The following is a 12,733-nucleotide window of genomic DNA, read 5'->3' on the forward strand; positions in this document are numbered from 1 at the left end:
ATTTAATTTTAGTACACAATTAATTAAATCATTTAAAATGGGGTTTTCCCCAAACCTTGAATAACACAGGTTTTTATTGTATTAAAAAAACTTAAATTTTATTGTTTTAATGAATGGTATACTAAAAAAAATCGTTTTAAGGCTTAAGCTACAAACGAAAGGTTAATCCAAAACAGTATGCCACACGATTTCATGCTATCAGGAGGTACTTGCTAGGGCTGACATAATAATTTGCCTTTAAGTTAATATAAACACCAAGAAATATGATATTTTATGTTTTAAACATCTTAGCTCTCGGTATACGGCATTTGGTAGAAGTGATTTCTGTTATGAAACGGAAGTCGCATGGAACGGATATGTGTAACCACGGTGCTGCCATCTGTGGCGGATAGCGCGAACCAAAGTTCAAAGAGACAAAAGGAAAGATGGGCAGAATTTTAATAAAATTTCTTGTCAGAAATCAGGTCCAAAGCCGGGGTTTAGCAATTTAAAATATATATATATATCGGATTCATTTCATTCTATGATTTAAACTTTCCCGCTTCTAATCAAATGATTCGATAGTTGACGCAGCTGCTCCAGCAGCGAATTCTAGATACGGATGCTGAAACTACATGTGATTCGCGTCATTAATGTAGTTGAAAACACAATTTTCTTATATTTATCACGCTCGGCATTATTTAAAAAAATTTATACTTTAAATTTCTGGTACGAGTTTTGTATTATGAATTTGCAACTCATTCACATATTTTTTTAGCATAAAAATTTTTTATAAGCAAATAAAAATGATTATATAATGAATTTATTTAAAACCATGTTAAAAATCATTAAATAATTTGGGACACTAGCAACTGGCTTAATTAAGAGTGTATAAAGGCAATAAAATGAAAGAGCCAACCGTGTGGATGATATCAAGTCTGATACATTGGGGCCATGCTCGGGACAGAGAGGGAACGGGAGGCGATCTTACCGCCCTCTCCACCACCTTAATTAGCCGGAGGGGAAAGGAGGGGGGAAGAGGCGTGGGGAAGGGGAGAGAGGATGGGAGGTGACATTTCCACACCCTCCTCCATGTCGGTGAACCGAATGTGAAGTGGGGTAAGGGGGAGCTGAAACTTGAGGTGATCTTACCGCCTCCTTATCCATCTTGGTGAGCCGGATGAGGAAAAATGTGGAAGGCGGAGGGAAGAGGGAAGGGAGAAGGAAGGGAAGAGGCAAGGGAGGTGACCTTACCGCCTCCTCCAACATCTTGTTGAGCCGGAGGGGGAAGAAGTGTGGGAAATAAATGACGAGGGTGAAGAGAGGAGAGGGAATGCGAGGTGACATTACCACTCCCTCTTCCATCTTGGTGTGCCGGATGAGCAAAAATGTGGAAGGGGGAGGGAAGATGGAAGGGAGAAGGAAGAGAAGAGGCGTGGGAGGTGACCTTACCGCCTCCTCCTCCATCTTGTTGAGCCGGAGGAAGAAGGGGCGTGGGAAGGAAGTGCCGAGGGGGGAAGAGTGGTGACCTTACCGCCCCCTCCTCCATCTTGTTGAGCCGGAGGAAGAAGGGGCGTGGAAAGGAAGTGCCTAGGGGGGAAGAGGGGTGACCTTACCGCCCCCTCCTCCATCTTGTTGAGCTGGAGGAAGAAGGGGCGTGGGAAGGAAGTGCCGAGGGGGGAAGAGGGGAGACCTTACCGCCCCCTCCTCCATCTTGTTGAGCCGGAGAAAGAAGGGGCGTGGGAAGGAAGTGACGAGGGGGGAAGTGGGGAGACCTTACCGCCCCCTCCTCCATCTTGGTGAGCCGGAAGGTGCGGATGTGGAAGTTGGCGAGCTCCTCCTCGCGGGCGATGGACACGACGATGCCGCCGTGCGTCTCGCTGAGCTCCTTGGACGCGGGCCAGTACTGCATGCACATCACCTGCGCATGCGCATAGGCGCCTCGCTCGCTCTCCGACCAACCAGCTCAACATCCGACTACCTCAATTACTAGGACGGTATGAACCATGATAGTTATGTCTTATTTCATTCACAATGACAAACACGTTTCATCAAAGCTATGATTAGAGTATAATTAGGGACTGGAAAAATTAACGGTTTCATTGTCCTCTAGGGTGGACTTCACACTCCTATGCACACTTGGGTGAGATTACCCTGCTTACTTAAGAAATAAATAACCTAGGTTGACTGTGCTTTGATAAATTTGTTGATGAGAGTTTCTGTTTGGCTCAGAGTCCTTCACATAAACTGTAGGCTAATCATATAAGCAGATCAAAGGGTAAAACTCTAGCCTACCATGAGAGAACCCACGAATTTTTCCGGTCTATAAGTAGTAGTAGTCAGATTTTAAACTTACAACTGCTTTGTTACTTTGTTTACAATTTTTTAGTTCGTGCCGTACTGTTGTCTTTTAAATGTGTTTAAATATTTTTGGCACTTAATTGTTCTTATTTTAGGCTAGCTTAGGACACTCCCACATAAATAGCGCAAAGCTTTATGAATCTTTGTATGATTAAACATATGAATTGTGTATAAATAAACGATATATTGGATGATTAAATTTATTAATGGATGCATGATTTAATAAATGCATTAGTAAATGGGTAAGTAAATGAATATATAATGTTATTGCATTGATTAAGAAATTAAGTAATGGCTGAATTAATGGATGGATTATTAATAAAAATGATTTAGGAACTCTTGTTCTATTTCATAAAATAATGGGTTTTGTGTTCAAAGACTCATTAGAGTAAGACTTTTTTGGTTTTATGCTTATTGTGAATCATCAAATCTACAAATCAGAAGAAGAATTCAAAGAAGAATTTAGAAAAGGGAAAAAGCAGAGATTAATAAAGTGAGTGAATTTTATTTCACTGGGGCCTCCTGCTTCCTACAACTATAGTAGTTTCGTACACATGCACTGAAGTATCAGGGAGTTAAAAAATAAAAAAAAATATGTATGATTATATAAAAACTAAAGAAAACTTTTATAAACAGAAAATACCTCAAAATCTTATATATCTCTACAAGCCATAATAATCTGACACTTTGGATGTAAGGTTAAAGATTTTAGCTGATAAGCCAAAATGACATGTTTGATTCCAGGCAGTGTTGAGGATTTTACACAGGTGGGCGTTCTTCCAGAGTACCACACTGGATGTTCTTTCCCCTCCACACCATAGGGAAGGCTATGGCGAAATACAGATGTCTGACCTCGCCAGGTTCGCGACATTCACGCCATAGTCAACTTCTCGTGGCGATGTTTGGGGTACAATCAACAGTGTAAACTAAATTAGGTGTAATTTTTCAGAAAAGTTGGAAATTTTTTTATTTTATAGTACTTTAGAAGTAAAATAATAATTATATTTGGTGATAGTGAAAAATTGATATTTATTATAGTACTAGCCTTGTGCCTGATGGGATTTCCCAAACTTCCGTACCACATATAAACCCCTTAGGCCATGAAGTTTCAAAAATCCTTTCTTAGTGCTCACTTACGTTATATAAGAAACTCCTATGCAAAATTCCCCTTATACCCACCGATTTAAGCTGTGCTTTTCTGTCAGTCAATGCCAATAATTTTATGAAGTAGATAATTTACACAGGTTCTTATAAAATTTCTTGCAACTGGGAGTATTGACTTTAAATTATATTTTTTTTACTAACGACACTATAGCAACGGCGTGTGTAAATAAAAATTGGTTTGTCTGTAAAGTCGGTTTACGGACGATAGTTTAACGTGACAACGTCCTAACAAAACATTGATGAAATGATTGCAAACTTTATGAATAAAATTTAATCATTTTAATTTTAATAATAAAAGAATAAATACTTGAAATTATACTAGTAATCATATTTTTAAAATGCAAGAATAATAATTAACCTTCATTGCCGAAAGTGTTGTTGTAATAAGCAATGAAAACCACATTAACTGTTCACTTCACTTTATAAACAGTCGTACAATGAGCGTAACGGGACACTTTTTCGTGCGTACAGCCGGCGTACATCGATATATTAGACTTTGTCATGTCAAAAACATATTTAAAATGTAATTTACAAGAATATTTTTATCTTTAACACTGTTCATACGATACCTTTGGTGACAGATTGCAGAACGTCGAAAGAGAACGAACGCACACATTTCAGTGAAGAGACGAAGGTGGGCGATCACCGGCGAGGTGAGGAAGTCCACGCCCGCGCGAAGCTCACCTTGATGAAGTCGAAGGTCTTGGTGAGCATGACGATGCAGCTGGCGTTCTCCTGCCACACCATGCGCCAGAAGTCCGTCACTGTGTTCTCCGTGGGGCCCTGGGTCACGATGTAGGCGTTGGGTTTCAGCAGGCTCTGCGGTGACACGCGGCAACACCAACAACTGACGATCCGGTTCTTTTTTTTTTTTTTTTTAAATATGGGTGGCACACAGGCAAGTCCTGACACTCACCAGCAGTGGCGTGCCCAGACAGAATTTGGCTCTGGGGGGGGGGGGGGTGTCAGGCAGAAGGCTAGGGCCTTTCCGGTAGGGGATGCTTCGTATATATCCGTTTACAGTAGTTTAGTTACGCTGAAAATGAAAAGTGAACTAAGTTTAATCAAACATTTATGCTTGTGTCATTGAATTTATTTTAATATCATACTAAATATTTATTTTTTTCATTTTATGAATTTAATATTAAAATATATTTAGCCCTGGGGTGGGGGTCCGGTCCCGCAGGTCCCCCCCCCTCCCTAGGCAAGCCCCTGCTCACCAGTGTGCCAATCATCTCCCCCCCCCCCCGTAACGTTGTATTGTTATGTCACCCCGCGAGTCATTTCGAAAATTGGAGTTGTGATTGTTGGTGTGTATTAAGACAACACAAATTCCATCCATGTCTTCTTACCCGGGATTCGAACCCAGAGCCCCCCTGGTACCGTAGCCCGGTGCGTTATCGACTGCGCCACGGAGGCCGACTTGGTTCTGAGTGCCGGACAATCTTTAACTCGACACGTAGAGGCAGAAACAGGAAGAAGTCGCCACAACAACGGTTTAAAAATTGATTTCACAACATAGTATTTTGATTTTTTTATGTGTAACAGCTTAGGTCTCGGTACACGGCTTTTGATAGAAGAATGTTTTCGTAAATGGAACGGAAATGTGTAACCACGGTGCTGCCATCTGTGGCGATTGGCGCGAACCAAAATTCTCACGAATCGAAAATTCACACTGCGCGCTGCAAAAATAATAACATTGATATTCATGTGAATGTACAGACAAGTTATTGTAGGTAATAATATTCTGCTAAGTTTTAAACATTTCATCACTGCAAAAACACTAAAAAAAAACGTACCCACAATAACTTTTATCGTGCTTCTTTTCTCTTCTTCTACCAATGCTCAGTGAAGTTTCTGTTTGAAGTGACGTTGTGAAAAGTGGCTTGAAATCACGTTTTGAATAAGTACATTCTTAATTAAATTATTTTTATATAGCACAATTTTCACGAGTTCCAGTATAATAGGCCTATCACTGCTTCTGGTATGCTGTAACAAACAGTATAGTTATGCCTAGAGGTATGCTACATGCTATTTGCTATTTGTAACAAACCAGGCAATTATTCGTATTTAAAGATTTTTCCTGGCAAATTTTGCCATGGTGACTCCCAGGAAGTTCATTTTCTGTTTTACCACAAGTATATAACTGCTATAAAATTGCTTAACATAATAAAATTAAAAAAATATATATTTATTACTAATTAATGTGTGAGACACTATCACAGAACACAATATTTTTAGAATTTCAGTTTAAAAATCAGAGGTACGATACGATTATTACGTACGTCAACATACGAAGCATTAACGTAATCCGAGTCTGGAATGTCTTCAAGCGAATCCAGCACCACCCTGTTGTAGTCATCTGCAAATAAAATAAATAAATTCAAAATACGATTTTTTCTAATTGCTATTTGAAAAAAAAATTAAATATATATTTAATGTAGTCTTACATATTGTAACTGTAATTGAAATTCATTAATACCTACTTTTTTTAAACATTTCATATAATTGAAATGTTTTTTAAATCATCCTGGAAACGAAAAGCTACCAATGTGTTAAGTTACCTTATCTGAAATGTAAAAAAACTAAATTTATAACCAGGTTTCAGCTGCAAGCGCTTAACAGATACGCGAGCTCATGAAGTCTTGGTCAAGAGCTTATGCAGAGTTTCTTTGTGGGGAGGGGTGAATAGAGCCTTTTTGCCTGATGTTTACTTACAAATTCTATCTCTTTTTTTAATGATATTGATAGTTTTTTCAGTACTTCTTAGTTTTTTGGGGAAACGGACGTACGCCATCGCTCTTGGTAAACAGGCAGGTACACAAATTGAATCATAAATAAATTTAAAAATGTAAGTTTGTACATCACAATAAATAAATAAAACACACGCCAGCCATTTTACCGAAATTAATAAGAGCTGTGCATTAACTGGTATAATTCTCGGTTACGTGGCAAAAATAACCTACATACTACATCTTGGCCTCTGTGTTGAGACCATGTCCATGAAAATTACGATCCCAAAGTTTTGGAATGCCTTTTTTTACAGCCGTATTCAAGGGCGATTAACGAATGAAGGCTTAGTGCTCAGTACGGTATTCGGAACCGTAACCGATTTTCAGAACCGGGAATTTCGGTATACTAGTCTTGAAGGGAACTGAGAAATTCCCGTTACTTTCGGTAATAGGTTTTTTTTTATAAATGGTGCAGCAGTCGGTGATTGAAATAGTAATAGTTAGTTTTGAAAGACTAAACAAGTTTTAGTGACCAAACTGTGTTACAATTTTGTATTGCAAAAAATATATACTTATCCTCAGTAATAATCGTTTTAACGCAAGCAAAATTACAGAATTATTAACTTAAAATAACATTGCTTCTTTTCACAAAAAACTTAAAACTAATCGTTACTTAAAGAATCTTGGCGCTACAGCCAAAGGCACACACAGCAGTTCGATCACAGACTGCCTCTGAGGAGCGCAGACACTCCCCTCACCCAGTAGCAAGTGATAGTAACCTTAGCGCGCAATAAAAACAAATTATTATGCTGTCAATTTTGAGTCCCAAAAGTATCGAAATAACCAGGAACAAATTTTACATTCCCGGTTATTTTAATTTAGCAATAGTACCGCGATTACCCTTTACTTTCGGGACCCGGATTACCCAGTTATGAACCCTAGAGTTCAGGCTCCAGCGGTCCATATAAATACTTTACCCTTCAGTTGTTAGTCGCCATTTAATATGGCTTCCTCAAGGCATACTGAAACGTCAGGAAACCATTATTTTCATGGACATGGACCAAGGAGTACTCGGATGGTATTTTGGTTTAGTCATCGATCAAAATTAAATAAAGTCAGGAGGTAGGGTCTGGATGGGTAAAATATTTGAATGTACTGAAAATACAGAACAGGATACAAATAGGCCAGCTTTATTATTATTTTTTTAATTTTGGTAACTGGCCCTGATATTTGAATGTTGTCCATCCCTGCACCAGTGCAGCGAGTGCAAGAGTGAGGCGAACGACGAACGGACAGACTTACATGGAATGCACTTTTGGTTCTGGTTCTTCTCCTTGTTGGATGGCTTGGTAGCGTGCCGGCAAGAGTGCGTCTCCACCTTGCTGGCCGTCTGCAACAGACAGAGAGCTCGTGGTTCAGAGTTGCCGCGGTCTTGTTGCTCTAGTTACGAGGAGCTCAGTACACAATTTGCTCAGTAGCCAAGGTACGAGTGACCTGCAGAACATCTATCCCAATCAATCAGTGCTCATATAGCGGACTGTGTTGCAAGATCACGACAGCACCTGTTTCAATGTAACCACAATGATTGTTACATCTCCATAAAAAAATCCTTTAATGTTTTACGTCATTTGCGTTAAGTCAGGTTCGTGTTATACAAACATACACACGTGTTCTTCTACTCAAGCCCGAAAAAAATGTCTCCGCCCGCAAAGGAGACAAAATACTGAAAACTATCGCACATTATCTAGGAGTGACGATTTCACTTATTTTGGACGTCATTATTTTCAAGGTAGGCTCCTATAAAAGGCAGTCAATATGTCTCTACATAAAATAAATATCATCACAAACCAATGGATATTCTACAGAGAAGTGTCCTTGAAATAAATTAAATAAGTGATACTGGACAGATAGAGGAATACGAACATTTTAAGTGTGCACAAATAATAAATTTTAAAACTTTCTGAAAACAAACTATTTTTATTTTAAATTAAATTTGGTCGTTGCCACAGTAACGAAAAATGCAACACTATAGCGTCGCTTCGCTGACGCTTGCCCTAGAGTGGGCGGTGGGGCGCAGCTCAATATTCCCCCTCACCCCCCTCCATTTAAAGTGCTTCATTCCTAAGCGTTGCATTTTTCGTTACGCTCTATGAGTCATCGCCTCGACTTGCCCCATCAACTATAAGAGAATTTTCACTTATAAAATGGTTACGTTCCTAACATCGCACTAAAAAAAATTATAAATTCTATAATTGTATATTGCAATAATTAAACTTTAAAATGGTATTGTAAATTTTTAGTGAATCTACATTATTTCTTCAACATTTTTACAGTAAAAAGTAAATGACATGTTAGTATGGTAAATTTTCCCATACAATTGTGTAGGATTATAACACCAATTACAATTTCAGAAAAAAATACAAAAAATTCAGTAATGTTTCAAAATTATTAACCCACACACTGTATGCTCCTTCAACCAACTATAAACTGATCCAATATTGTCAACCTGTCGATGATGAAGATGATCTATTAATTTTGTAGTAAACAAGTTTGCTGGTTAATGAACTATATTTTTGACTGCAGTGTACACTACGGATGAGGAAAGACACTGGCCACCATACCCCGAACCACTCCTGGTGTAGTAGTACTGGTAGTAGTAGTGGAGGTAAAAGTATACTTTCTAAAGACCTGCTTAATTAATTCTTCATCGTGTTTTGCGTAGTCACTTACATGAAAGGTTTTAAGATGTACGTAGTGCAATAATTCATGTATTAACTACGCAGAATGGCTTTAGTTTAACGTTTATTGAACGCGAATTATTTTAATAGTAATAATGTAACGTAATCATAAGTTTTTTTTTCTTACTATACTTCCATGCGAAAGCAGATAGCGAATACGTGTTTTATGGTTTCCAGTGAATACAGCAAAAGCGTAGTTTGTATCACGAAACTTGTCTCAAATTTGACAGATCTGTGCCGCTGTTTTTCTGTAAGCAATGCTTGCAAACAACTTCACGCGTTTGACAGTGTTCGTGAAAACAACCAGCGCGTGCTACTTCGCAAGTGACAGTTGGTACCACAACCGTTCGAGAGTTGGCAGATTTGAGAGAAGGTAGCCTACTTTACAACGGACTATGTAATATGTGTTTGTTCTGAAATCGCAGTTTGTCCTCAGTATAGTTTGTCCTGACGTCAGAACAACGGCGTTAGGACAAGCGCTTTCAGGGAAATCCGTCCTCATCCTCCGTGTACTTTCAACCTTTCCGCGGTCGAGTTCGTGCGTCGCACGGGACTCACGCAAAGGTTAGGAAGTTGTCGAAGGTTTCTTGGTAGGGTTGGTGTGGGAGGTGAGGTAGGGAGTTGATAATGGATGCTATCCTCGGACCCTAAAGACCTACGGCAGGTCGCAGCTAGAAGATGGTGGGCGAGCCAATGAGGGCCGCTAGCTTCTTCCGTCGTCGGTGAAAAGCCGAGTCTCTTAACTTCCCCTCCCTCGGCGAACCCCGTTACAACAGCACTCCATTATGCAAACACTTCAGTTCGGCGCCCCGCAAAATAAGCCACAGCGGGACGCGAGGGTCAAGGGGGGAGGGGGGAGGGGGGGGGGGAGGTGAGTGGCGCCGCAGGTCCCGACGACACTGATTGCTTTCATCGACCGTCTTTCCTGCGCCCGTGACTCCTCCGTGGCGCACCTTCCGACGGCGACGGCGTTGCCAGCTCTTCCGTGGCGTCGTCGAGCCTCGAGGGGCCCAGCAGTCACTGACACCGAGTCACTCCCCCTATCCCCCACCCACCTATCATTAGTGGCCGGACAAATTCACGGTTTCGATGGCCTTCAGGATGGACTGCAACATCCCCCTGTACACTCGGGCAAATATACGCAAGTTCATTTGGCTGCCGACTTGTAAGTCGTCTCATCTTGGTTTGTCTGTGATTCGATCCTTCTTCGGCTGAGGGTTTATAACTGGTTGAGATTCGTCCAGATGAACAGTAAGCCAATAGAAAAATCATCTAAGAGGTATTATATGTATTTGAATTCTAGCCTATCGCCGAATGAGTTTGCGAATTTTTCCGGTCTCTACCATCATCAGCACCGAGAGGTTGACAACATTGGATCAGCTTATACCTGGCCGAAGGAGCATACAGCGTGTGGGTTTAAAACTCTTAAAAAAAACATCAGTGTAATTTTTTTTTAATGTTTCTGAAAATGAAATTGGGGTTACTGTCCCATGCAATTGCATGGGAAAAAATCAACCATAAAAAAACGTGCGCATTACAATTCACTGAAAATGTTCGATACAATTTTAAATTGCAATATATGTACATTCCTTACATTACCTTCTGTTTTTGACTTGCAACGTACGTTATATTAACAAAAAGTATGTATGTTTAGCATATAAAATTATTGCGAAAATTCGATCTTTAGTTATTATTTTTTTCCGAGCCCGAAGCAGCTCGATTGACTGGAGAACTTCGGAATGTGTTGTTCACGATTGAACGGGGAGCGCAGCCAGTGAATCTTGGACTGAAGATGAACATTGACGGGTTATTTTAATCTGCGCGTGGGTACCAACTTGGAATTGTGAAATCATTAACAGAACTAATGAAATATCAACATTTTGCGTCTTTTTTTTTTTTTTTTTTTAAGAATGTAGCTTTAACATGCACACATTTTCTTTGTTCAAATTAATTTTAAAGGTTTGGTAGTAGATTTATGGGTAAGGCATTTCAACTCACAGGAAGTAAATAGGGGCAGGCATTTTTCGAATATCTGAGAGCCGCGGTTAATACGCAATATGGTACACCCGCACCAATTGTTTATTCCTTTTGATTGGTGGCCGTCTGCAAGAGAAACAATTGCCTAATTTTACCAAACCATTCGGGAAGCGTTTACTTCCGCGCTGAATTACTGTGATTGGTGTGACAGTTGTAGACATGTACCGAAAGAAACTCGATCAATCACGACACACAGACAACACTGCAGTGTTTTAACTTCCAGTTAGTCGATATATTTTCGCGAAAAAAAAAAACATGGCCCTAATAATAAAGCGTTAAAAATAACTAAACAGCACCAGCGCTGAAAACTGAAGTCTTAACAAATAACGAAATTGCAGGACGTCAACAACAACGTGTCAGCTTCCACCACGAGACAAAGAGTTCTTTTTTATTCTTCTTCTGTGAGCCACGGATATTGTCGCCGTCAATTTGTTTAAGCCTGTCGACCACGCGATACCATTCTCATTTAGGGTAGGTACGCCCTGGGAATCTACGTTCTAAGTTAGTAAGCAGCAGCACTGGCCTGTGTTTAGGTGCTAGCAAAACCCGAGGCCTCTGTAACGCGAGTCCGGAGTCTTGTCCGTGGGGAGGGGAGGGTCCGGGGAGGAGGCTGGGTTGGAGTCGGACACACGGGGACGCGACGGACCATCGTGATCCCCAGCTCAGCTTCGCCCTCTTCCAAGCGCCTCCCGCGGCTCTCGTAGCTTCGAGGGCGGCCCGCGCGGAGTGCTCTCGGCGGCGGAGGATGTTCCTCGCGAGCGGAGAGCAGCCACCTCCTTCGTCTGTCACGCAACCCCACACCCCTCCCTCACCTTTTGATCCCTTCCACCTCACGGATGGGGAGGGAGAAGGGGAAGAAGAAACTCCTTCACTTACCCCCACCACCCTTCCCGAACCGCACACACGAGACCTTCTTCCGACGCGCTCCAGGTCTCAACCGTGATTTCCCTGGAGCGCATCGCGCGCGCGCCTGCTTGCTCGTGGCAAGAGGTTGGGCCTTGATTGGTGCAGAGCGGTGAGAGGAGAGGGGAAGAAGAAAAAAGGAACGAGGTGAAAATTCACCGAGACCGAAAGCACGCCGACGGCGCTGCGTTCCAATTCTTCCAAAAGGAGCGCGTTTGTAGTGGCGGGAGACGAGCGTTCATGCCCACATCGCCACGATTAAGCCTGTTTTGAAAAAAAAATTTTGTTCTGTGATATCTTAGCTCTTGGTGTGGGACATTTGGTAGGAGTAATTTCGTAATAAAAAAACGGAACGGAAGTCGATGAACGAAAATGTGACAAAGATGTCGGACCCACGTGTAGCAAAATTAAATCCGGAAATAAACACTTTCGTAAACAGTAGGGTACGCACCACACGTACTGGTGTGCCAAATGAAACTTTATGCATTTAAATGTTTGATGAATATTCACTACATGAGAAGTATTTTAATAAAATTCTATGCCAAAATCAGGTCCAATGTCGGGGTTTGGTATTATTTCATTTTTTTTTTTTTGCTTTCGTCGGAGCCGTTTCATTGTAAAATTTAAAATTTCTGTCTGCTAATCGAATGACTCAATAGTCACGTAGCTGCTCCGGCAGCGAATTCTAGCGGTGGGTACGGAAACTACGTAAGATTCGCGTCTAGAAATGTAGTTGAAAACACAATTTTCGTATATTTATCACGCTCGGCATTATGTTAAAGAATTCTATGTTAAATTGAATGTCTAAGGCCCGAGTTT

The 12,733-nt window shown here is 40.8% G+C and overlaps 1 protein-coding gene across 1 annotated transcript in view; it reads right to left on the reverse strand.

Annotated features, from left to right (window-relative positions):
• The window catches only part of LOC134533015 (receptor-type tyrosine-protein phosphatase kappa), a 288,290-nt gene that overhangs the window by 38,141 nt on the left and 237,416 nt on the right, over positions 1–12,733 (reverse strand). Inside the window, exons 3-6 of the mRNA XM_063370148.1 lie at positions 7,539–7,626; positions 5,790–5,866; positions 4,189–4,323; positions 1,760–1,900 (exon numbers count right to left, since the gene is read on the reverse strand). Coding sequence (XP_063226218.1) covers positions 1,760–1,900; positions 4,189–4,323; positions 5,790–5,866; positions 7,539–7,626 — 441 coding nt within the window. The remainder of the gene's footprint in view (positions 1–1,759; positions 1,901–4,188; positions 4,324–5,789; positions 5,867–7,538; positions 7,627–12,733) is intronic.

Source organism: Bacillus rossius, chromosome 6 (assembly GCF_032445375.1).
Source record: "Bacillus rossius redtenbacheri isolate Brsri chromosome 6, Brsri_v3, whole genome shotgun sequence".
Taxonomy (NCBI): domain Eukaryota; kingdom Metazoa; phylum Arthropoda; class Insecta; order Phasmatodea; family Bacillidae; genus Bacillus; species Bacillus rossius.